Source organism: Zonotrichia leucophrys, chromosome 5 (genome assembly GCF_028769735.1).
Source record: "Zonotrichia leucophrys gambelii isolate GWCS_2022_RI chromosome 5, RI_Zleu_2.0, whole genome shotgun sequence".
Lineage (NCBI taxonomy): Eukaryota > Metazoa > Chordata > Aves > Passeriformes > Passerellidae > Zonotrichia > Zonotrichia leucophrys.
The window spans coordinates 33,162,178-33,187,661 of NC_088175.1; the positions used below are offsets into that span (position 1 = coordinate 33,162,178).

At 57.0% G+C, this 25,484-nt stretch overlaps 1 protein-coding gene across 3 annotated transcripts; it reads left to right on the top strand.

Annotated features, from left to right (window-relative positions):
- Positions 1–226: 226 nt before the first annotated feature.
- MAPK8IP1 (mitogen-activated protein kinase 8 interacting protein 1) lies at positions 227–25,451 on the top strand. 3 transcript variants are annotated; one of them, XM_064714092.1, is made up of 12 exons: positions 227–330; positions 7,565–7,670; positions 15,170–15,403; positions 19,082–19,163; positions 19,688–20,560; positions 21,188–21,263; positions 21,678–21,850; positions 22,139–22,248; positions 22,371–22,490; positions 23,513–23,583; positions 23,910–24,008; positions 24,448–25,451. In XM_064714092.1, the coding sequence occupies exons 1-12, from the start codon at positions 242–244 to the stop codon at positions 24,518–24,520; spliced, it is 2,106 nt and encodes a 701-aa protein (XP_064570162.1). In that variant the 5' UTR covers positions 227–241; the 3' UTR covers positions 24,521–25,451. The 3 variants fall into 3 exon arrangements, with proteins under 3 accessions (XP_064570162.1, XP_064570163.1, XP_064570164.1); XM_064714093.1 differs by lacking the exon at positions 227–330 and adding an exon at positions 411–522; XM_064714094.1 differs by lacking the exon at positions 227–330 and adding an exon at positions 5,474–5,594.
- The last annotated feature ends 33 nt before the right edge of the window (positions 25,452–25,484 follow it).

The following is a 25,484-nucleotide window of genomic DNA, read 5'->3' on the forward strand; positions in this document are numbered from 1 at the left end:
CCGAAGAGACCCCTGCAAGCCCCTCTGTGTGTAGCCCCTCGCCCTGGGCTCCTGCCTGCCCGCTCAGCCGGCCAGCCCCGCTCCTGGCCTGGCTCCTCCCGGCCTTGGGAGAGCCCGGCCATCCCCCGCACCTGCCCTTAGGGGTGCAGCCTCCAGCTGCGGGCACAGCTGTCCCGCCGGGGCCGGCGTTCCCCGAGCCCCGGGCGGAGCGGATGGGGTCGGGGTGCGAGGTGACGCCTCCATGTGTGCCGTGCCTGTCCTGCAGCTGCCGCCGGAGCCGCGGGATGGATCCTCCGGGCCGCGCCCCCGCTCCCCCCGCCCCGGCGGCAGGTATGTCCCTCCCCGCCGGCACCGCCAGCATCCCCCTCCCTTCATCCCTCCTTCCCTGCCTCCCTCCCTCCCGCCCGCCCTCCGCCTGCATGGAGAGAGCCACAGAATGGCGGAGCGAGAGAAAGGAGCTGCATCCCCGCCCGCCTCCTCACCCTTCCTGGGGCTGCACCTCGCCTCGCCCCCCAATTTCAGGTACCGGCCGCCGTCCCCCCGCGGAGCCCTCTCGGGGCAGCCCCTGCCCCCTGCCCGGGGCAGCGCTCCCCGTCTGCTGCAGCCCCTCCCGCACGGCCCCCGCCTCCTCCAGCGCTTCTGCCCCTCGGCCCGCGGCCCCAGCCCCAGGCATCCCTTCTGCCCCCCGCCCCAGGCCCCGCTGAGCCCCCTCCGCGGACATCGCTCCAGCCCCCCATGGCTGCTTAGCGCGCCCACCCAAGCCATGCTGGCCCTCGCCCCACACATACACCGCTGCAGCTTCCCAGCCCCCTGCTTGGCCTCATGCTCCCCTCGCACCCCATCCCGCCCCCTTACCTGTCTTATCTCCTCTTCCAACACCTCTTCCTCATGGAAGAAAAAAGCTTCATCTCTCTCCCCTCCCCAAGGAAAGCCTTTTTCCAGCCCTTTCCTAGAAATCCCAGTTGCTTCTGCTTCCTTCCTGTCCTTGTAAAACAGGAACCCCAAGTGAGACGGAGGGAGAGTGCCAGAATTGATCCTCTTAGCAATACCAAGTGCTCCCATCGATTTGGGATGCAGGGGGCTGTGTCTCCTCTGAAACCCAATGAGGCTTGTCACAGGGACTTCCGATGGCATGGGCCAGGCCAGGGACGCCGGTGGGCTTTGGAGCCTCTCGTGCCTGCCAAGGGTAGCTCTGGGACAGGGATGTGCTGGGTGGGTAAGGGAGGAGCCCTGCCCCTGCCTGCAGGTGCGGTGTTCACTTGCCATCAGGGGTGGCTCGCTGCTCCTGGCAGCTGTGCCCTCGTCAGCCATTGCTCTCTGCTTGCCTCTGCCATCCAGGGTGCTGGGGGGAGCTGCCTGTGAAAAGGGGAATGGTACCAGCTGCCTTGCATGCTGAGATTTTGGGTGGAAAGGAGGGGATGGTCCCCACTTGGGACCACAGCAAAGCTCATGCCCTCCTGTGTCAGGCCCAGCCCCTGAGGCTGGGGAACCCGTGGGTCCCTGTGGGAAACAGATGGGTGCAGTCGAGCAAAGGTAGTGTTCAGGCAATGAATATTTGAAGGGCTCTGCTGCTGGCCCCCCGTTGCTGGTGGCTCCGGCTCTTTGGCACTGCCTCCTATTGCAGCGCTGCCTGCGAGAGCTGCTGGGAGCTGTTGCAACATGGCTGGTGTGCCCTGCAAAGGCAGCGATTCAACGCTGCCTCTGGAATCCTCCACCATGCAGAGGGGCTTGGCCACTGAGCGAGGGGCCACAGTGCTGTCCTGGAGGTGTGGCTGTCCCCTGGGCACCCTCCTGCTCCCCAGCACACAGCCGTGCCCTGGGAGGGAGGACGAGCTGCTGCTTCTGCCTGTGCCTCAGATCTTTGCAAAAGGAGCCCTGAGTGCTGCCAGCCTGCTCCAGGGAAGAACTGACCTCATGAAGGAGGCTGTGCAGCTGGGTGGAAAACTGGGGAATCAAGACAGGAGTGCAAAATCTTCCCCGGGCACCAAGCTCACGGTGCAGGCGGAAGAAGATGCAGTGATGTGTCTGAGCCTGGGGCAGGGTCTGGCAGATCAGAGGCGATGTTGTGGCGGGGAGTGTCGTGGGAGAAGGGAGCCATGCTTGTGAAACACAAGCTGGGTTATGTGTCACAGCTTGGCTTGTGCATGTCCCAGGTCCTGCATGCATCCCTGCTGCAGGGCTCAGCGAGGGGCTGTTCCCCACAAATGACCCAGCAGCGATGAGCGCAGTTCAGAGTGAGGGCTCAGACCATGGCTGGCAGTGAGGTGGGCCCTGCCCTCTGCCCCTGCTTGCTGCCTGCAGGATGAGGTGTTTCAGGTTTCTGCCCTTTGGCACATGCCCCTGCACTCCCAGCTCCGAGTGGTGCCACGCCAGCCCAAGCATTAGGTGATCGGTTGGCTTGGACTGGGAGAGGGCTTGGTCCTGGCCAGCAAGCAGACTGAGCTCTGAAGAGACCAGGCATAGTGGCCTGCCCATGATGATTTGGGGTTGTCTGAGAAGAAGTGGGAGGAAAAGGATGGTGAGGTGATCCCTCCTTTAGCCAGGAGGTCCTCCAGAGGTGTCTGTTCATTGTAACAAAAAAAAACATTTTAGGAGACAGCAGTGAAAAAGTCATTCTCATCCATCCTCCCTGTTTTCCTTAAGCTTCCCAAAGCCTTACAGTGCAGTCTGTGTTCACTGGAGTTCCTCAACATCTTTCTCTGGGACACTGTGTGGCAGCTCCTTGCCCTGCTAAGAAGCTTTGGCAGTGCTTTGTGGTAGGCTTTCCTGTGAGGGGCTCTCTACCCAGCATTAGAGGGACAGGGAGGACTGGCACATCTGGGGCACAGCTGGATGCAGGGCCCTGCAGAGCTCACGGTGTTGCCTACCCTGCTGTCCCCAGGACTGTGGTTCTAATGTAGCTGGAAACCTGGGAGGGGTCACTGAATGATCCCCTCTATCTCCTTCAGCTTTCCCTGATAAAGGCAAAGGGCATCCGCCCAGCTTCTGGGCAGGAAGGCACCTAGGAAAAGAAACCCTTAGGGAGTTATTTCCACAGGTCAGAAAGAGGGGAAACTACTCCTCTACTCAGGGAGCCCTGTCAGAAATCACAGCCCTTTGGGAAGGGAGGGGCTCTCTGGGGGAAGAAGTTCTCTCAGTCTTGTCGGGAAGTTCAAAGAGGCACCTCAGGCTGAGGCAAAAATCATTTTAGCTCAGTGGTTTGTTTTATGTGTCTGTCGTGCTCATCTGGAGCTGTCAGCAAAGCCTGTTTGGAGGCAATGAATGAGCTGGGCGTCGGAATGGGGCTGCCTGTCTTCTTGTGAGGGGAGACGAAAGGGTTGTCCTCCTCTGATGGGGGGGAGAGGCGCCTTCCCATCCATTCCAATGAAGCAGTCTCTGGCCACTGAGATGGAAGAAAGAGACAGGGCCAGCGAAATGTAGGTTAGTGTTATTTTTTCCACCGGTGCTGGTTACAGGACTTGCTCACAGCACCTAATAGAAGGCTATCAGAGCATGGCTTGGGCAGCTGGGCCTGTTGGAGCACCCAGCTTCATCACATCATTTTTTTGCCCTGGTTTTGCCCTGCATGGAAAATCCTCTGCAGTGGCAGTGGGCTGGCAGGGAATGGCACAGCAGCCAGGACTGATTTTAAGGCTGTTCTTTGGACTGTGATCAAGCTGCTCCTGCCATGGGCAGGTAACATCTGCCTCTGTTCTTGCACCCACGTGCGTACTCTTGCTCACAGTTCCTGAGAATCCCAAGTTTATCACTTCTCATGCATACAGCAGGGCTGTCCACCTTCAGGTGCCTCTTGGCACATCCTTCAGGAAAGCACTGATAACCTGCAAGCACAGGGTTCTCCCACCCTCACAAATGGAGACAGACTCCCACATTGCTGTGATGCCATGGCCATTGGCAAGGGAAGTTGACCAAAGTACACGTGTATTGTGGATTTTGTACAGCGAAAGTCCTGCTCAGACTTTCACTGCCAGTGATGGAGCTGAGAGGAGTCAGAGCTGTTTCATTTTGCTGGTATTTTTAGCCTCTTTGAGAAGGAAGAGAGAAAGGAAGGGGTGTTTCCACCACAGGGAGCAGAGGTGGGTAATGGAGAGCCTTCCTTGTGTTTCCTGGAGCATCCATGTGAGAGGAGCAAAGGGCGCGAGTAATACGGAGATGGAGATTTCTTTATTCGTTGCATTAATTGAGGTTTCAAACAGATGAGGTGCCTCCAGGCAGAGCTGATAGGGAAAATGGAGTCCTGCATGCTGTTCTTGTGGGGCTGAGTGACAATGACCACGGTATCACGTGTGACATTCACCAGTGGTGAGGCACTGATGGGGAGAGAGCTTGCAACAGGCTAGCTGAGCAGGGCAGTCCAGGCCCTGAGCTGGGCTCCTGCGACATCACCCACCTTAATCTGCCCGGGAGCAAAGCAGGTGGTGGGAGATGCACCCATTACTTGAAGCTCCTGGAGTGGGTGTCAGTGAGGGGCAAGAGAGCAGTGCTCTCTCTCTAGCAGTGGTGGGTGGCAGTGGGGGTGCCACCCCACTGTGCATCAGAGTGGGGAGGGGGATGCCCTGTCCCCATCTCAGAGCCATGGTAGGGGCCTCTTCTAGAGCTACTTTGGCTTCATCTTGATGGGGCAAGGAGTGAGTGGGTCTGAGAGGTGTGGGGGTGGTTTAGGATTATCTGAGGCTGCTGTACTAAAAGTTTGTCAGCAACACCTGATAGGCCCTCCTGGGAAAGACCCTTATTTCCTTCAGCAGCAGAAGAGGGGTGGGAGCTGGCAGAGCAGCTCACCAGGTATTTCCCTGGCCCTCAGTGTGGGTTAGAGGTTGGGGAAGCCCAGGAATGATCCTGCCTGAGGCAGGAGTGGGTCTGGGGGTTAGGTGGGGGCAGACAGGGAAGGGGTGGTGCTGCTAGCACTGCTCTGCACTGGCTGGGCTTGTCCCTTGGCAAAGGCACTCCCCTCAGCTTGGAAGTGCAGCTGCCATGACGCCGGTCCCGCTGTGCTGGAAACACTCTGGCCTCTGCCTCAGAGAGGGGCCTCGCTCCACCTGGTGAGAAGCTGGACAGATACTCCTGTCTGTGTCCCCTTGCTGTGGGGGACAGCAATGCTGCAAGGGCAGGAGAGGCCGGGTGCTGAGGGTTTCCATGATGGGGTGCTCCTGTGCCCGCTGTGGGTGCTGAGGAGCCGAGTGCTGGAGCGAGACCAGGAGCCAGGCTGGCTGGCTGGCAGGCAGAGGCAGTCAGCATCCCCAGCAGAGTGCAGGGACTTGGCACTGGCTCAGCTGGGGAGGTTATTTTTTTTTTTTTTATTTTTTTCCCCTCCAGGACAGCTGATTCCATCTATTTTTAATGAGCTTGCCCAGGTTGCGCAGTGAGGATAGCGAGCAGCGCCGGCAGCCACAGACTGCGACGGGGCAGGCGGAGAGGCAGTGGGCACCCCAGGCCAGCTGCCGTCTCCCTCACGGCTCCCCACAGCAGGTCTGGGGGTGTTTTTTGGTGTGGGAGTGTGTCCCCCGGTGAAGGGGGTCCTCCTCAATGCAGCTGCCCTTGAAAATGGAGTCGAGCACCGAGGAGGAGAGCTGGCTGGAAGATCAGTGGGAGAAATGGTAGGGGACCGGCTGGGCCTGGGGAAGGGGGGCCTGTCCCGCGGGCATGCAGGGGGGTGAGGGGCAGCCCCTCGCTCCTGGGCACATCACCCTTCTCCGCCAGTGATGGCCACAGGACAGGAGCAAACTTGGCACGCAGCTGAGCCCAAAGTTTTCCTGGCAGGAGCTGTGTGACAGCCAGGCAGCAGAGTGGCAGAAGGTGTCTGGACACCTCCTGCTGCGCCCCAGCGTCGGCAGGCAGGGCCGGTGCTGGGGAAGCCGCTCAGCATCTCCCCATCCCGAGGGCATGGGCAGGGCTGCCTGTTCCATGCGGAGTGGGGGCACTGCTGCCCTGTCAGGCTGCTCCTGCACGGCCAGGGAGCCCTGGCAGCCCTCGGCAGTGCTGTGGCCCTCAGCGGGCCCGCAGTGCTCGCTGCGCTCCCGGCATGGCGGGCGAGGCCCCGAGCATTAGCAACGGATGATGTCCCACCCTGGCGACCCGTGTAACCCGAGAAGAAATCGATTTGTGCTTTGAAGGCTCATCATGAGCCTCCTGCTCCGCGTTGCCTCCCTTCCAGGGGCAGCAGGAGGAGAAGGGGGGGTGGGTCCAGCCATCCCACCCTGGGCTGAAGGCTGTGTCCTTGCATTCCTGTTGTGTCTTGCAGTGGCTGCCTCCATGGCTGTGGTTGTTCCCAGTTGTCTTCACCCCAGGATACCACTACTAGTGGGGTCCTCAGAATCACAGAGGGAAGATGCTGCTTCTCCCACTCTTTTCCTTCTCCAGGAGCTGGGGCAGATGTTACCCCCCCATGCCACTGGGTTAATGGCACTGCATGTGGGAGCCCCAAGATGTGCAAGCAGTGCTTAAAGTGAGAGTGGGAGCTCTGCAGGTCACAAAGCACCATTCTCATTCCTTTCTCGCTGCACTGCTGGGGACCAATCCAGAGATGGGTGATGGACTTGGCAGAGCCCTTTCACCCAAGTGTCTCCCAGCCAGTGGAGCTGGGAGCAAAGGGGAAAGGTAGCAAGCAAAGCAGTGTCCATGGCCACTCCAGACAAAACTCATGGGTCTGAGTACGTTGGCCAAGGACTTTTGAGTTGGGTTCTTTTATTTACCCCTGTGGTAATGAATAAGTGAGAAGAACATTGCAGTACCACTATGTTGAAATGTTTTAGTGCTCAGAAGCCAGGAGCACCTCATCTCTCCCCCGGGGCTCATGAGCATGTTTTCAGCAGCTGAAAGGATCTCTCTTATTTTGAAGGGGTGTAAGGAGACTGTATGGCTGGGGCTGAGAGCCCTAAGGGGCCCTGAGGCCATGCAGACCATCTCAGCAGCACTGATGTTCACAGGGATGCCCATAGTCACCCCGGGGAGTGATTTTGGTGCAGAGGGAAATCGCTGCCCTCTCTTACTGCAGGCAGCTGGGCTGGGACATCCCTGCCAGCTGCAGCTCAGGGGCTGGTTGTGCCATGGCTGAGAGGTTTGCTGTGCTTACAAGTTCTTTGGGTCTTGATGTGGTCACCTGTCCCAGCAGGTCCATCCTCCAGCTGTGCCCTGGACACAGCCTTTCCAATTGCTGTAACCCTGGCCTTTGCCCTGTTGGGTGTCTGTGCCCAGCTGGGACAATGCCAGAGGCTCCCTGGGATGGTGTGAGCAGAACAAGCCTCCTGTGATGGGGCCGGCTGGTCTGTCTGTTCCATGTACTCTCAACCTGCATGTCCCTGCTGTCTTTGGTCAGGCAGAGACTGCTTTGGGACACACTCCTCCTGCCTCCCAACAGCCATGGACTGTGCCAAGCCCAGCCATTCATGGGGACAGACGTGTCCCCTCTGGGAAGAAGCTGCCTTCCCAGTCTTTCTTCCTAGTGAAGACTGGGAGAGCCTCTCCTGAGGTGTCAGTGCTGCTCCCAGCCCACAGGCACCACAGCACCCTGCACCCTCCTGCCCACCACTGGGACAGTAGGTGACCAGGCCATCTCCACTCCATCCAGGCTCACCCATGACATCAGCCTTGAGGAATTTGAGGATGAAGACCTCTCTGAGATCACGGATGAGTGTGGAATCAGCTTGCACTGCAAGGAGAGCCTGGCCAGCAGGGTAAGTGTGATGGGAATGGGGAGAAGGATAGGGATGGGCAGAATGTGCCAGTGGGGCTGGCAGGACCATCAGCCCACATGCAGGACTACCAGGTCCCCAGATGCGTGATGCTTTCTCAAGGCACACATTGCCATGGTCCCATCCCCTCTGCTTGGCAGTGCCCTCTCCTCACTCCAGCACAGTGCAGGTCCTTTCTGAACCAGCCAAACTCAAGGGACAAAAAAAAGCATTTCAAAGCTGGTGCATTTTGGTTCCCACTGTACTATAGGGGTTGGAGTTTGTTCCTCAGGGATGAGCCCAAGGATTTGAGTGCAAATGGGGGCATGCCCCCATTTGAGCAGGATGACCAGCGAGCATCTGGCACCTGGCAAGCATTCTCAGGAATCAAGGACATCTGCAAGGTGGCACCAAGATCCCACCTGCGCTGTGCCTCTTGTCCCCACATGCATCCCTGGACCCGGGGATGCAGCTGGGCTGGCATGGTGAGAGCTGCCTCTGTTCACAGGAGGTGTTCTCTCTGGCTTGCTAGCTAGCTTTAGCTAGAGCTGTTCACAGGTCTTTAGGAGGCTGGAGACCTGAAGGCTCCTGAAACAAGGAAGGAGGTAGATCTGACACCAGCAGGCAGCAGGTAGAATAAAGATGGGAGCTGGGAAGCCTGTGCAGGTTCCTCAGTTGGGTGTCCCATCCATCTTAGAGCAGGCTGTCAAGAACCTGATGGGGTTCACACCACTGTTTGTACTTCCCTAGAAGGTCATGGGGGCAGAAATGTGGAGATAAATTGATGGTTATATTGGGTTTGTAAATATGCAGGGTGTTAAAGGAAAAGCCGCGGCCTCAGCATTCTCACACCACTCAAGGAATCACATACACACCACCTGAGACTTTAGCTGCTGGGAGGGGACTCTTTGTAGCAGGCAGCTCCAGTAAGCTGACAGGTGCCCATTTGACCCCTCACTCGAACACACACTCACTCAAGGCTGACTCCTCCTCCTCCAGGCTTAACCCTAGGTTTCCTGTAGCAAAGCCCCCAGCTCAGATTTTATAAAAAATAGTTTAGTGGTACAGCACCAGGTCAGTTCAAGCTGGGTGCCTTGGAGAGAGACCCTGAGCAAAGAAACCCCTGGGTAATTATAGCCATTCAACTCATGCATCCACCCCTCAGGCACTCTCCTGCACCTCTTGGTCCAGTGGTGGTTTTTGGTCTGGGCTCTTCTAACATCTTACTGGGTTCTTTCTCTGTGTCTGTGCAGGCAGGCCATACACTGTTCTTATCTTGTGGAGTTACAGCTTCTGCTGACAGCTGGAGTCTCCTTGTCTTCTGGTTTGTACTTCTGGTGCACCTGCTCGCTGGCAGAGCATGGGGGAATAAAAAAGCCCTAGGCTTGGGATAAACACTATTCAGCAACAACCACAGCAGCATCAGTGTGTTATCAATGCTCCTCTCATAAGAAAGACAAAACACAGCACTGCACCAGCTACTAGGAAAATTACTAGGAGAATTAACTCAATTCCAGCCAAAAACATCTCTAGGTGTAAACTCAGGGCTTGTGTCCCAAGGCTTCAGCAGATCCAGCTACTGATGCTAGGCAAGTAAAGCTGAGCAATCAACATACTAGATCACACAGTATTATAACTCTATGAACCCATTCTAACTCATTCTACTGAAAACTTACTTATTTAAGCTAAGAACTAATACCTCTCAACACAGAGTTTCTGCATTTTGTCAATGTGTTTCATGCTAAAGGATGCAAATGCTGGAGGAGCAGCTAAGTGGTTTGGGAATCATTCTGTCCCTCAGAGGAAATACTTCCTCTGCAAAACTGTTAAAGACCCAGTGAGGACAGGAAAGGCACAAGAATTTGTCGCAGATTTAAAATTAGAAAGTGAATTTGTGTCGTTTGGAATTCCTCACTGCAGGCAGGACAGTACAGGCAGACCTCATCCTTGGGAGGTGCAGGTGTCTTGCTGTGCTCCTTGGTCTAATTCGTGACCTTCCCAGCAAAAATTTGTCTGTTCCCAGCTGCTGCTCGGTACCTCTGCTCCAACTGCAGACTCCTCCTACTGTAGGGTGTTATGGCCAGACTTCCCTGGGACAGTCTGGGCTCATGGGCTGTGTATGCTGAAGGGAGGAGGGATAATGCTGCAGGGAAAATCAAGGGCAAGCCCAGTGCTGGGCATCCATGAGGGCACAGCCGCAGTGAGGGCCTGGCATTGGGAACATCCTCTGCCTGCAGTAGGTGAGGCAGACAGAGACTGGGGGTTTGTTGCTGGATTCTCCCCATTAACCATCCCAGTTCCCCACTGCTGATAGCACCACTGGGCTCAGGACAGGATTTTTTTTTTTCTCTACAGATTGACAGCCCTTGGCTGAAGTTTGGCAGGGAGGGGAAGGGGCAGGGGGGACCTGCATCTCAAGTGCTGCAGCCCTTCCTTCAGGGAGAGGAAAACCAGCCCTTTCTGCCCATTTGAAACAGTCTACTGAGGGGTTTCTGTATCCCTGCATTTCAACACAGAGACCTGAGCCTCATCAGAGGGTTTGCTGAGGCTCTGAGAGCGAGCCCCATGCCTTCCCTGGGGACAGCTCAGAGCTGCTTCACACAAATGTCCTGGTGCACTGAGAGTCTGCTGGAGCGGGAGGGGGATGTGAGGCTGCCGTAGGGGAAGCAATGAGTTATTCATAAACACAGCAAAGGAGGAAGCTTATCATGTTCAGAAAAAATGCCTGCTAAAAATATGTCCAAATGGTTTATATGGGACACGGAGGATTGCCCGAGGAGCAGAACCGAAAGTGGTGACAACAATGGCTGTGAGAGAGGCTTTTCAATCCCAAATGTCGAAGGCGAGAGTCAGGGAGCTTTCCAAGCTGATTGCCATCCAGAGCGAGCTCGGGGCGACAAGGTTGCAGGATCTGCCTGATGGAAGCAGTCAGGCCCAGAGGGAGCAGTGTGGCCGGGTCTGCGTGCGGAGCAGGGGCTGGCAGGGCAGGAATGGCCGAGGAGGGGCGGGCAGATCAGGAATGGCCAGCAGGTCAGGAATGGCCAGCAGTCAGCATCAGCCTGCTCATTGCATCGTGTGGGGCTGCTGGGGGTGGCGAGTCAGGGGCGCTGGGACCAGGGCATGAGGGGGCCGTGCCCGTGGCAGCACCCGGTGCCCCAGAGCAGCTGTGGTAGGGAGGGGGAAGGGTTGGCCCTGGTCACCCCTGCAGGCCAGGCAGCGGGTGAAAGCCTGGCAGTGGAGCAATGCGAGGTGAAAGCAAGCTGCTGGCTCACTGAGTCACACCAGAGCAGAGAGCCACGGGCAAGGGGGAAAGGATGTGGGGAGCACCGTGGGCCAAGGGGCTGGAGTCATCCAGCTGCCCAGCAGCGAGTCTCTGCAGAGGTGGGCAGGCACAGTAACCCAACAGCGAGCAGGAAAGCACTGACCTGGAGCAAGGGGGACAAACCCTGCCTGAGGGCTGCAAAGGTGACAGCTGGATGGGGACAACCTGTGACCTTGATGAGGTGAGGGGGTCTGGACAGAGCTGTTGATGACAAAACCTGTGGCAGTAACAGGAACTGGTGTGAAGGTCAACACCCAAACAGAGATGGGTTTTGGGGACTTTTTTGGTCCCAGAAAAACAATGACCTCGTTATGGGCTATTTTAGCAGCTCTTCAGAAACAGTGGCTCAGACACACAGAACTGCAAGGAGGTGTAGACTGATGTTTGTGCAAGAGAGAACTCTCCACTGACAAGGACCACACCTTCTGGATGAGAGACCATTCTCTAAGTGAGGAACAATACCATGTGTGGCTGAAAAGAACCTTAATTTCCACAAGTTCCCATTGAATGAAATGAGAAGTGAGATAGGCTGAGCAGAGGGCTTGTAGAAGAAGCTGAGCTATCTTTGGGGCTGTTGAATGGCAAGGCAGGAGGCCAGCTGGGAAGGAGCATGGCCCACCAGGGTGAGTGACACGACCTCTACCTCACCAATGGCAGCAGTCAGATATGTTGAGAGGGATACTTGCAACAGAAGCACCAGACTTGGGGTTTGGCCTTGTTTTAGTGACTTGGAAATCCAAGGTGACAAGCTCTAGTTTCAGCAAGATGGATCCCAGCAGATCCATCAGCTGGGGCAGCCAGGCAGAGGTTAATACAAGTTTAGTGCCTCATCTATTTTCCAGGAACTGTGGAAATGGTTAATGCAGGAATTAAAAAACAAAATAATAAAAATTTAAAAGAAATACCTCTCTTGGAAGTACCTAAGAGCATGAGAACAAGTGCCCAAAGGGAAAAGAGCTGATGAAGGGCTGTGCTGAGCCCTCCTGGGTCTGCATGAAAAGGTCTGAAACAGCCACAAAGACACAGGAATGTGGAGGAAAAAGAACATTTTTTTGGGCATAATAATATTGCTGGAAATGCCAGGGGCTTTTTCTTGATGTTCAGCACCACTGATCCAAGTGTGCTGCTGCTCCCAGAAGGGCAGCAGGACCCGCTGCAAAGAGGGAAGCAGCTGCCATGAGCCTGCAGCCCGGGGACAAGTGGGGAACTGGATGTGAGGGCTGGAGCAAAGGACAGGGCAGCGAGGTGGCTGCTTACTCCGTGCAGCTTTTCATAGGCTGTCCCATGAAGCTGCCTCTGTGGTCCATGGCCAGCTGTGGCTGTGCCAGGCTGGGGGCAGAGACACTTCTCTTTCTCCTGGCGCTCTGAAACCAGCTGGTGGTGGGGAGAAGGGGCACAGTTGTGCCTTCTGCTCAGCAAGTCCCCCTCTCTTCCCTGCACTCACAAAATGCTTTTCCCAGCTGAGGGTTTTGCCACTCCTCTGACAGTGAAGGCTGTGATAGTGGGGCAGCAGGGAAGAGGCTTGCAGCACTCAAGCAAGATCTTGTGTATCTCCCCACTCTTTTTGCAGGAGCCTTTCATTCCGAGGGAAGCAAGCAGCTTCCCCACACAGGGGATTCCCCAGCCTAGACCAGTGCTCCAGGAGTGATCCCAGTACCTCTCAATTGCAGCAGGGTTCTTTCTGCTCCAGCCCCCTGGAACCATGGATCACAGCATTGGGACTGTCAGAGAGAGACCAGTTGCTGGACACTGGGAGTTTTTGCCATTGCCATGGCACGGGCAGGTGGGAGGTTCAGCAGGGGCACAGCAGCATCACATCAGTCCCAGGGACAGGTCTGTAAGGAAGCACGAGTGTCCCTGTGACTGCACTGGGGAACAGCATCTTGTGTTTATCCTGCTGCAAGATTTGGGCACTGGTACTGCTCTCCCACACACCCTAATCTCTCCCACGAGGTGGAGGGACTTTGAGAAGTCACCTCACCATTGCATCTGTGCTGAGACATGAGTGTGCTCAAGCTGGCCTTAGGTGACATTAACTTGTTCCTAGAGGGCTCCCAAGGCAGCCTGCTCTGGTGTGGCAGTATCCTTGCAGTTAGAAAGGCTTCCCAATGTCTAGTGCCTGCCCTTGCTTTGCAGATCACTGCAGGTCTCACTCACATGGTAAGGTGATTGATTTCTCTGTGGTTTCAAAATCACTTTGTTGAGCTACAGGCCACAAATAATACCTGCAGTGGCTGTAGTTTCCTCCTAGTTTTTGAATCTGGAATGCTGCACCCCTGCTAGGGTGCCCTTTTCTTCAGAATGACAACAATTTGCTTTTCTGCATCCTTCCGGGACTTTTCCCTCTGTGAGTTTCCCAAGTGATTGTTACAGCTACAGGATTATGGAAGCAGCATTATTAGCAGTCTAGATTGAATGTCACCAGCTGACTCCAATACACCCACTTTGGCTAGGTATAATCTATTCAGCTGGCATTTCCCTCCAGTTCTTTTCCCGTGCCTCGGTTTCCTTGTTAAAATCCTGTGATTTGTCACAGATAGAAATACAGAACTTGTAGCATGAAAGCTAATGCTCAAAACAAGGGATTTAAATGTTTAAAGCCTCAAGAGGACAAGTATGTGTGGCAGTGCTTCTCCAGTTGCTCACCCACTGCAGGACTTCAGCAAGGACACTCTGGGGAAGTGACTCCCATGAGAGGTTTGTGCTGTGCCTGCAGCAGGCAGAGCCCTGCCTGTGCTGGCTTTTGTCTGACAGGTCAGGAGCTGGTAGCACCAAGAGCTCTTGGAGTGGCTGCCTGAGCTGCTGGGGCTGTTTCTTCTCTCATGACTCGGGGGCATCCTCCGTGCAGCTGCAGACATGGATAGTATTCAGCTGTAAAAGCCCCTCCTTCCCCACCTCTGCCTGCTGGGGAGCTTGCAGTCACCACAAACAGCTGATAACACAGCCAATTCAACTCCACAATGCCAAGCTGCTGCCTTTATTGCTGGCTGCAGCAACTTGTGCATGTGCAAGCTCCAGTTAATGCGAGGAGGGGGCCCTGGGAAGGCACCCACGGACATTTAAACACACACAGAGGTGACACTGGTGCCTCTTCACCCAGCACACAGCCACAAGGAGTGTGGTGGCTCTGCACTTGCACCCAGCCAGGGGGGTGGGATGGGACATCTGCTCCCCACAGGCCACAGTGGTCACCGTGCTCCCAAAGGGTGCAGGGGAAAGAGTGGAGCTGCCTTCAGCCAGAGCACAGCCACCACCAGCAGGTGACTGGAGAGCCAGGGCCGGGCATCCCTCCCATATATCAGGTCTGATGTATGCAAATGCATGCAAGGAGTGGGCAGAGAAAGCTTGTCCTCAGTGAGTAAGAAAAGGGGGAGGGAGTTGCTGGTCCAAATGGGCATTACAGGGAAGGAGGAGCCTGACTCCTTTCAGAGGTGTGCAGTGAAAATTTCAACCCCATAGAGAGAAAATTAGTAGTAGTAATGCAGTACACAGTGCCAGCATGGTGGTGGGTTCTCCACCTGTGAGGATGTTCAGGCGTGATGGACAAGACCCTGAGTGACCTGCTTCAGGCAGGGGATAGACCAAGTCTGATCAAACTGATTACATGCTTGTATGAGTCCCACCTGCCAGGACAGGAACCAAGAAAGGGCACAGTCTGCCTTGGAAGGAAGAATCATAGGGCAGCCCAGGCTAGAAAGGACCTCAAAGGATCACCTGGTCAGACCCTGTGTGGGAAAGGGAGTCTGGGTGAGACGATCTGGCACACTCTCTAGTGGCGTCTTGAAAATCTCCAGCGATGAGGACTCTACCATTTCCCTGGGGAGGTTGTTCTGCAGAATGGTTGTTCTCACTGTAAAAAATGTCCTTGTTATGTCGAGATGAAACCTGGGTGTGCACGTTTATGTGCTGCATAGTGAATGTTACGGCTGCACGTACCTACAGACAGACACCTGCCGGGAGCAAGCCCCATCACTAAGGGAGGAGGGATGCTGCCCACACCTGCTTGGGAGGCGGGGAGGGGGCGCGGGGCTCCCGGCTCTGCGAATAACATCGCTGCCCCTTTAAAAGGCAGCGGCCGCGGGTGCGGGTGCGGCGGCCCCGGCCCCCCTGCCCGGCCCCGGCGGGAGGCCCGTCCCGCCCGCCCTGCCGGTGGCCTGATCGCGGGCACTAATCCCGGCAGGGCCATGTGAGCCGGGCGGGCGGCGCGGCCCGGGCGGCGGGCGGCGGCGAGGCCAGCCGGCTGCAGGCCGAGATGCTCCAGCTCGACCTCATCGACGCAGCGGGGGACACGCCGGCCGAGGAGCAGACGGCGCCCGAGCCGCTGCAGAAAGATCCCCCGGCCGGGACCACCGAAGTCTACAGGCCGAAGCGACCCACAACCCTCAACCTCTTTCCGCAGGTGCCTCGCAGCCAGGTGAGCCGGGATGGGGGGCTCGGGGCGATTGGGTGGTGCGGAGGAGGGGCAGGAGGAGGTGGAGGAAGGATGCTCCCGCCGTCTGCCGGGGCTTTTGTCTCGAGCGGATGGAGGGAGGGGGAGGGAATGGAAGGGGATGGTGGGGCTCGGCTGGAGGGGCGGCGGGGCTCGGCTGCGCTGCCCGCGGTGCTCGGCGCTGCAGCCGCCCCCGCCATCGGGGTCCCTTTCCCACGGCCGCTCGCGTTATCCCGGGCCGGGGGCCGCGCAGGCCGAGCCGGAGGGAGCGATCTGCGGGCCCGAGGCTCCCCGGGTGCCGGGGACCTGAGCACGCCCTGTCCGGCCGCCCCTGCGCACCGCCGAGCATCCCAGCACTGCCATCGGCGGGGGTTCTTTGAGGGGGCTTAGGCGCCGGGTGGGTCCTTCTTTCATCTCTGGTGCCGAGGTGGAGAGAAGACGCCAGGAATCGTGCCGGGACTGAGATGTGCCCCAGCAGGGTCCAGGTGGCCTGGCAGGGTGGGAGCTGCGAAGGGCTCCCGTGGGATGGGGAGCAAACGAGGCACGGATACCGAACGCGTGAATGAGCCATCGGGGGACGGGGCACCGCGGCACGGACTGGCGAGCCCGGGACCGGCACCAACAGCTGGCTGGGCTCCAGCTGTCCCGGGCTGGGGCAGCACCAGCTCTAGGGCAGGCTGGTGACAGCAGGTGCCCCATGCCTGGCAGTGGGGACGTGGTGGCCTCAGCTTCTGAGCGGTGGTGCCTGGCAAGAGAAGCATTAATGTCAGAACCCCGTACAAAATCTGAGAGAGAGAAAAACAACGCCCAAAATGGTGGCCAGAAGAACAAGGGGGTACTGTTGTCTAGCTCACACTCAGATTTTGTAAAGATTTTGGATGGTTTTAGCCAAGACTGCGTGCCCCACACAGCCATAGTGTTACTGTCACCCCTGGAGAGGATGATGTCTTGGTGCCCTGCATCCTGACCCCCGAGGCAGTGGCTGGAGCCCCTTTGCTCTGCTGCTTCTGCAAACTTCACAAGCCCACGCAAAGTGCACGACGTGCAGGGCTATTTTTGCCGCCCTCCTCCATTCAGCTCTGCCTTCTGCCAAGTAGGAGGATTTTCGTCGCGGTGACGTTCAGCCGAGGAGCATGAAGTGAGAGGCAGGTGTCCCCGTGGGTGACAGATGGGGAGTAGTCAGAGCTGGGTGTCACCAGCCCAGCACCGGCAGCTGATGCCAGCTCTCTGCCTGAGGCCATGGGTGGGAGGAGGAGGAGGAAGGCACAGAGCCAAGGATAGGCGCCCGCAGGCAGCTGGCACCGGGGACAAAGGCAGCAGGGCTGGGGAGGCGGGGGGAGCTCCACTGAGCATAATGGACAAGGGGACAGCAGCAGCCTTGTCCCACCCTGTGCAGGGACCCCCAGGAGCAAGTGGTGTGTGGCAGCCACATCCAGCTGGGGGAGGTGGGGAAGAGCAGGGCCTTCTCCCAGACACTCGGTCCCAACCAGTGTCCGGGGCTGGGAGCAGGTGTTTGGAGAGGGATGTGGGTGGGGGGAGTTGCAGAGATGGTAGGCTGGGGAGGGGAAGCTGATGGTCCCCTTGCAAGGAGATGGTGGAGGCTGTGGAGCTCACTGTGAGGTATGGGCACAGCTGAGCTGAAGACATGGGGAATGGGAGAGGGGACTTTGCTACAGCTGGCAATGGGAGCCTGGAGCCAGCGGGGATGGTGGCACAGGACTGCGGCATGGCTGGCCAGGTAGGATAGTGTTGTTGGTAGAATCTAGTGAGAGGCTGGCTGTAAGGTGCTTGGGGTTCCCGTTCTGGATGCATACCTCTAGCCAGAGGCACTTTCTCCCTGTCTACATGGGGTGCCCTGAGTAGAGGAAAGGGTGCAGGGCATCCCTTGGGGACCAGCCTGTCCCCAGTCTGTCTCCACTTGTGTGAGACACTGCATCCCCTTGACCTGCTCAGCCCCCTTCTCCTACAAGTAGTCAGAAGAGAGACCATGGCCATGCATCCTCTCTTGAATGCCCAGTTGGGGCACCAGGAACTCTGCCAGCCAGGGTGTTCACAAAGCACAGCATCATCCCACCCTCTGCTCTGATCCTGTGGGGCCAGGATCCAGTCTGGTGATGTCTCAGTTGCTGCTGGGCGCTCTATGATCATCATCCCAGGCAGGTGGCCTGGAAATGGTGAGAGGAACATCTCCAGCTTCCCAGAGGGCAAGAAACAGCTATTGTGACTGGCTAGGTTCATCCTTTGAGACTTTGTGAATGCCTCTCCACCCTGGCAGGGCATTACAGGCACCTGAGTGCTCTGGCCCTGTGGGCATGGGTGGGCTCAGTGGGCTGTGCCTGCTGCATTGCTGCCTCCTGTCCCAGTCCAGGCAGCCAGGTCGGCTTGTGTGTGCTGGCCTGTGGCACTCTGCACGCAGAGACCATCGTTGTGACAGCTTGCCTGGCCCACATCCCAGCCCAGTGTGTCCCTGGGAAAGGCTAGCAGGGACGTGCTGTTATTTGCCTTGGCACAGGCAGGACTCAAGGAGGCCACAGTGGGAGGCTGCCAGAGCTCTGTGAAGGGGGTCTCTCCCTCCCCACATGGAGGCAGGGATCTGGCAGGCATGGTTCAGCCGTGTGTGACATGATGGAATTTTGGGGCAAAGGCTTCCTTCATGTCAGTGAGGAGGTAAAGTAAGGACAGGGCAGCTCCTGTGCTGCTGGGAACAGCTGTGGATTGGTGATAAGGCCATGAGAAAATCCGGGGAGTCCCAGCAGGGCTTTGGTACTTTAAGCAAGAACAAACAGTGCAAAATGCTGCAGCTGGGGCAGAAACATTCAGTGCCCCATTGGAGGCTGAGAGCGTGGAGCCAGGGACACCCTGGGGATGGATGAGGGCTGGCACTGCACCAGGCAGGATGCCACACCCTGTGGAGACAGGCAGGGGAGACTTGTCCCCCATCTGCAGGAGGGTCCTCATTAGAGGGGACTTGGTGTCCTTTGCTCCCTGGGTGTTGCAGCAAGGCTGAGCATGTGTTCCCTTGCGCCTATGCATGGCCAGCCACCCAGGGCTGGGCAGGCAGGGCACAGCACCCACAGAAACTCTCCCAGGCATGGGCAGCATGGATGGTCTGATCCTGCCTCTCCTCTCACGCTGCTCAGAATTGACATCTGCTAGTGAACTGTGTATGTGTAGATTTGCATGCTTACACACTATCTGTGTATGCTCCTGTGTACATCCATTATGGGTGTCTCCAGAGGCAGGAATTAATCTATCCAGTAGCTGGCTTCTAGCTGAGGAGAAGCACAACACCTGGTCCTTGGCATTTCCCCTATTTCATTAAGCTGGGTGGTTTGAAGGTAGGCAGGACTGGCAGGATGGGAGCAAAGCATGCAGGTAGGCTCAGGTCTTGAATTTTTTGTCTTGGGACTGTCCAGCTGTGGGCTTCTGCAGCCAGGTTTTCCCTGATGAAGGAGTGCAGCCCAGCTGGCTCCTTGCCCACCCTGCTTCAGCCATCACAGCACTCTTGCAGCAGCAGCATGCTCAGCTGTGGGGCTGGTGGTCTCCCTGAGCATCACGTGCCCCAGCAGAGCGGGGTGCTGTGGGCCCAGGGAGGAATGGGTGCTGCTGTGCCATGTGCTGTTTACTGTTCAGGCTATAAGGCAGCTTTGTTCTTCTCCTCAGGACACTCTGAATAACAACTCTCTGGGGAAAAAGCACAGTTGGCAGGAGCGGGTGTCCCGGTCATCGTCCCCTCTGAAAACGGGTGAGTTCTCAGGGTTTTGGCTGGGGTCAGCTCCTTGCACCCTTTCATGGTGCTCAGGAGCCTGAGGCAAGTGGTGCTGGAGCAGGAGGTTGGGGAAAACATGCCACATGGATGCAGGGTGCATGTCCGTCTTGCTCTCTACAATTACCTGAAGGGAGATTGTTAGTGAGCTGGGAGTTGTTCTCTTCTCCCAAGTAACAAAGAGCAGGATAGTTGCACCAGGGAAGGTCTAGGTTGGACATTAGAAAAAATTTCTTTGTTGAAATGTTGAACAAGCATTGGAAGAGGGAAGTGCTGGAATTACCATCCCCTGGAATATGGAAAATTGTGTAGATGTGGTGCTTAGAGACATAGTTTAATGGTGGGCTTGACAGTGTTAATACTTAGACTTGAGAATCTTACAGGTCCTTTCCAACTTAATTGATTCTGTGATTCTGTGAGTTTGGGTGACATCCCTGGACACCTTCCCCATCAGGGATCATTCCCTCTGTGTGGCTGTCTACTCTGCTCTCCTCTCCCCACAGGTGAGCAGACCCCTCCCCATGACCACGTTTGCCTGAGTGATGAGGTCAATCACCAAAACAGCACAACCTCCACCAAAGACCGGGGCACATCCACGGAGAGCCCGTGCCGGCGCACAGCAGCCACGCAGATGGCCCCAGCCTGCGTTGCCTCATCCCGGCCACTCGAGAAGCACCAGGCCCCCAGCCGGGCCCCACCGCACGGTGCCAGCGTCGTGGTGGTGACCAGGGGCCCCGAGGCCCACCGGGACCGCATCCGCTACCAGACGGATGTGAGGCTGGAGGCCACGGAGGAGATCTACCTGACACCCGTGCAGAAGAACTCGGACCCCCTGGAGAATGACAAGCCGTTCCTGTCCCAGTCCAGTGAGAACCGCATGTCCATCAGCTCCGACATTGACACCTCCGGCTACTCAGCCCTGGCAGGGAAAACCAACCCCTCCATCAGCGAGGAGGATGAGGTGCTGGACTACATGTCCTCCCCTGACAAGACAAACCTGCCCAGGGCCTCCTGTGGTGGCGGGAGTGGTGGCTCCCGGCCGGGGCACAGCCTTCAGAGAGCCTCTGTGAGTTCGGACACCAGTGCCCTCTCCTATGACTCTGTCAAATACACACTGGTGGTGGATGAGAACGTGCAGCTGGAGCTGGTCAGCCTCAAGCAGTGCTACTCGGGCTACAGCGATGAGAGCGACTCGGCCACGGTCTACGACAATTGCATCTCATCACCCTATGAGTCGGCCATCGGCGAGGAGTATGAGGAGGATGCGCTGAAGCGTGACTCAGTCTGCCTCTCTGAGGACTCCACCCCCGAGGCAGACATCCACTTCTCCAAGAAGTTCCTCAATGTCTTCATGAGTGGTCGGGCACGCTCCTCCAGTGAGTGCTGGGCACAGGGGAAGGTGGGCTGGTGGCTGCCTGCCCTGGCAGCCTTGCCTGTCTCTGGTACATGCTCAGGAGATAGGAAGCTACTAGCAGACCTCAGCCCCAGTTCTGCTTGCTGCAGCCTGTGGCTTTGTTCCTGGTGGTCCAGGAGGCATGGTGGGGCTTGGAAAAGTGTTATGAGTGTCTGGTGTGGCTGGCAGTAGGTGTTTGAGGCTGCATTGAGGCATGCCCCAGATATGGCCATGCTGAGGGGGAGGCTGAGTGAGCTCACAGGGGGGCATCATATTCCTGGCATGCCACACTCCTCTCCAAGCCCAGAAGAGCACTGTTGGCATGCTCCAGCAGGCAGGGTTTCCCATGGTGTGGCTGGTCTCATGCCGGTGTCACTGCTGTTTGTGTTGGTGCAGGGAGGCCTTGTTCCGAGCAGGGAGTGATGGGCACCAGCGCAGCAGCTCCAGCCATGTCTCTCTCCTGTGGCATCACAGGACTTTTCCCTGTGAGAGTTTTTCTTGGATGAACTATCCTGGAGGAGCCTCAGCAGATGGCCTGGCCCATGTCCTTCTCTTGGCTGTGATGCTGATCCCTCAATGCTGACATGTTCTCCTCTGCCTTTGTCCCCAGGTGCTGAGTCCTTTGGGTTGTTCTCCTGCATGATCAACGGGGAGGAGCAGGAGCAGACTCACCGTGCTGTCTTTAGGTGAGCTTGCAGGCACAGGCAGTGTACCCAGCCTCTATCAGGGGAAAGCTGGTTCTGCACTCCCACCAAGGGGCCAGCACAAACTCCAGTGTTTCTGGTGTGGGAAGCCCTGGGGAACAAACCTGTAGCCTGTAGCTCCATGCCCTGCCCAGGAGCAACATTTGCCCAAGCTGCTGCATGGGCAAGACCTCCAAGTGCAGTCAGGGCCTCTGAGGAGCAGCTGGGGTGGTGCAATAGGGGATGTGAGGATGCTGCTGCCTGTTGAGGCCAAACCTCCTCCAGTGCTTTATTTAGCATGTCAGGTCCCCATGGCTACCAGGGCACTGCCGGGGTTGTGGGGGTGCCCCAGCAGTGTGCCAGTGAGAAGGGCACCAGCACTGCTAGCCAGCCAGCTGCTAGTGCCTCTTTGCCCAGGTTTGTGCCTCGCCACGCGGACGAGCTGGAGCTGGAGGTGGATGATCCTTTGCTGGTGGAGGTGCAGGCAGAAGATTATTGGTATGAGGCCTACAACATGCGCACAGGAGATCGGGGCATCTTCCCTGCCTACTATGCTATTGAGGTCACCAAGGACCCAGACCACGTAACAGGTATGAAGCCTCTGTGCAGGCTGCTGATGCCCCCACATCCTTGTACCACATCCTCCCTGCTGAGCAGTCTGGTGCTGAGCAGGGGGTAGGGGGGAGCACCAAACTGGGCATCCAGCAGGGAGCAATGAGCAGGTTCTGCTGTGATGCTGGGAGTTGGTAGCTGGTGTTGAGGGAAGCTTTTCCTGGGCAGGGAAAAGCACAGGGGTGGGAAGGTGGAGAGGGGAGGTGGAGCTCAGCCCACATAGCTGGTCACCAAAGATGATCCCTGCCATGTGCTCTCTCTTGCAGCTCTGGCCAAGAGCAGTGACTGGGTGGACCAGTTTCGGGTGAAGTTCCTCGGCTCTGTGCAGGTTCCCTACCACAAGGGCAATGATGTGCTCTGTGCGGCCATGCAGAAGGTAGTGTCCCACTCCATCCCAGGGAGCAGGAGGGCCTGCTCCATCTGGCAGCAGGGTAGAGCCTCAGTGGGGAACCATCATCACTGCTCACGTGTCCCTCTGCTTTGTCTGTCTCTCTGCAGATTGCCACCACGCGCCGCCTCACTGTGCACTTTAACCCCCCCTCCAGCTGCGTCCTGGAGATCAGTGTGCGCGGGGTCAAGATTGCTGTGAAAGCTGACGACTCCAAGGAGCACAGCAAGGTAGTGCCCCCTCCCTGCTCATCTCATCCCTTCCCTCATTGCTGCTCGTGCCCTCTGTGCTGCAGGCCATGATTACATATGAAAATTAAGGGTCTCCACCCCACGTCTGAGAGTGTGAGAAACACCATCATCAGCATTTTAGGCTCACCATCGAGATCCCCCATCCATCACAAGGCCCCAGCTCGGGGCAGTACTGCCAGCTGATGCTCTCACAGCTGCCAGGCACGTCACTTGCTGGGATGCTGCGAGCTGAGCCGTTCCCGGTAATCTGTCAGCTGCTTCTAAACCTTTCTGCTGCTATTTTGAGTGGTGTCCTCCAGATCTGCCCTGTAATCTCTTTATCTGGCAAGGGCAGGCTGCTGATTAGCATTCTGCATAAGTAGCCTAGTAAAGCACATTGGGATGCTGAGCAGAGGAAAGTGAGGGCTTTGCAGCAAGCTGTTGGGAAACCTCCCTTCCAGCTGAGGGATAGGAGTAGCTCATGGCTCTGATTGCTGTGATAGAGGTTGTGCGAGGTTTCTACAAGTCTTGCCTAAATTCAGAGGATGCCATCAACTTAGCTGCAGTTTAAACTTGTATAAGTTTTCATTTCTGGCTGGGACCCTTTGACACCCAGGCTTGAATTGACTTGTTTAGTTCTAAGTTATCCATTCATCTTCTATGTCCTAGTGTTTCTGAGAGCCTTTTTAGCGAAGAAGGAGGGCTGTGTGTGCTGGTGAACAGCAGCACTGACTCTAGCCTGAGTACAGTCTGACTCAGGGCCTCCAGGGAAATCCTGCAGGAGCTACTGGCGGTAAAGGCAGCTGAGGTGAGAGCCAGCAGGGCTGCCTGGAAAAGCTCCCTTTGTTCAGGTGCTTGGAACAGTCCTGAAACTGCTGCTGATAGCAGCCCAGGATTAGTCTCCAATTAATTTCACTCCTCCAAGTCTCCAAGTGCATATTTCCAGTGGCCAGAGACCAGCTGCACTGTAGGGTGTAGGGAGAAAAGCTCTGACAGTTCCCCTCTCTCTCTCTCCCCCCCAGGTAAACAAGTGTAGCCATTTTTTCCAGCTGAAGAACATTTCCTTTTGTGGGTACCATCCAAAGAACAACAAGTGAGTAGCAAGTGTAGTGCAGCTCTCAACACCAGTAGCTCAGCAGCGAGGCTTTCCTGCCTTCCTGCTCCCTGGGGGTAGCACAACTGGGGTTAGGAAGGGAAGAAGAGGTTTCCCAGAGCCCTGGTTTGGAGGGCTCCCTGTGAGCCCAGTGCTGCAGCTCTGGACATGGGCTGTGGCGTGACCTTGGGGTGGCCACCAGGACTTATGGGGGGGCTTTCAGGTCCCAAATCCCTATGCTTAAGGGAGGGTATGCCTCAGAGATGCTGCGGTACCTATGCCTCCTGGTCTGCTGGTCCAGTCACATCCACTTTCTTTGCCCTCAGATATTTTGGGTTCATCACCAAGCACCCTGCTGACCACAGATTTGCCTGTCATGTCTTCGTCTCGGAGGAGTCCACGAAGCCACTGGCGGAGTCTGTAGGGTGAGTCCTGGCTGGGCAGAGGAGGCTGGCTCATAAAGGGCAGGAGGAACAAGACAGCCAGGCTGAATCCTGCCCTCCCCACCTACATGTGGGGCTTGGACCTGGCCCCAGGCTGGCACCTCTTCCTCCTGTGAGATGCTTGGCTTGAGAGTCAGGGCTGACAGGGCTGTGGGCATCATATTCCTGACAGTACTGGAACAAGTCCCAGTACAAGGCTTTGCAGGCAGATGGCTGAAAGTCATGCACTGTGCAGGGAATCAGAGCCACAGGGTCTCCATCCTTGCTCTGATGGCATCTCTGGGGCTAATGCAGAAGAGGTCAGGGCCTGGGGGGGTCAAACAGGCCACAGGGTAAGGAGTGAGGGTCAGGATGGAAACAAGGATCTACAGTTGCCTTGTGGGGAGGCTGCTGCTAAGCTTTGCCTGATGTTGTGTTGCAGGAGGGCTTTTCAGCAATTCTACAAGGAGTATGTGGAGTACACGTGCCCCACAGAGGACATCTACCTGGAGTAGGGGCTGGCACAGGCACCTCCTGCTCAGCCAGGGCTGCAGTCTCGCCCCTTCCCCGTGTCGTGCATGGACAAGAGCTGCTTTGAGCCTGGAGGAGGAGCGGGCCCGGGGCAGGGCTCCCCGGGGCACGGAGCGCCGCCTCTTTTCGTGACTCCCCTTCCTCGGGCTGGGGGGACGGGAGGGGGGAGGGCTGGACAAATTGTGTTTATTGTACAAAATACTCTTAGTTTATTCTATGGGAGAAGCACCCACCGGGTGCCCTGCTTGTGAGCAGTTGGTGCGGGGCAGTAGTGTGCTCGTGCCCTTTCCAGCTGCAGGCTGGGGTGACAGCATCTCCTCCTTGTGACCATGGCACAGCTTCCTGTCACGTCCATCTGGGGTGACTTTTAATTGCAGTGGCAGAGTCAGTCTCTTGCAGTATGATGACACAACAGCTAAAGAAAATGAGACCCACATGCTGGCTCCTGCCTGGGAGATGGGATCACCTCCCTGCCAAGCCCTGGGGAGATGGCTGCTGGGCAGGGATGGCAAAGGAAGCCCCAGTATCTCCTCTGCAGATCCAGAATGAGATGAGACAGCTTTCCCCTGCCTCTGTCCCCATCCCCACCCCTTCCATCTTGAATCCATGCCCTGGGGAGAGAGAAAAATTCCCCTCATACCTCCCTGCAGTAACTCTACCCTCGGGAGGGAAGCCTTTCTCTGCCCCTTTCCCCTCTCCCCCAAGCTGCAGGTGGCAGAGGCAGGGCAGGGGGGCTCAGCCCCTGCACAAAGCTGGGTGTCTGCCTGAAGTGGGAAGGGCTAAAGGCTGCAGGGAGCCATGCAAAGCACCAGGGAGGAAGAGCTCTCCCGGTCCTGGTCCCTGCAGCCAGTGATGTCTGTGCTTCAGCTGGATCTGCTGTGATGGCAACAACTATTAAATATGATGGTTCCTGGAGCAGAACTACTGTGGCCTTTGTTTCCCGCTACC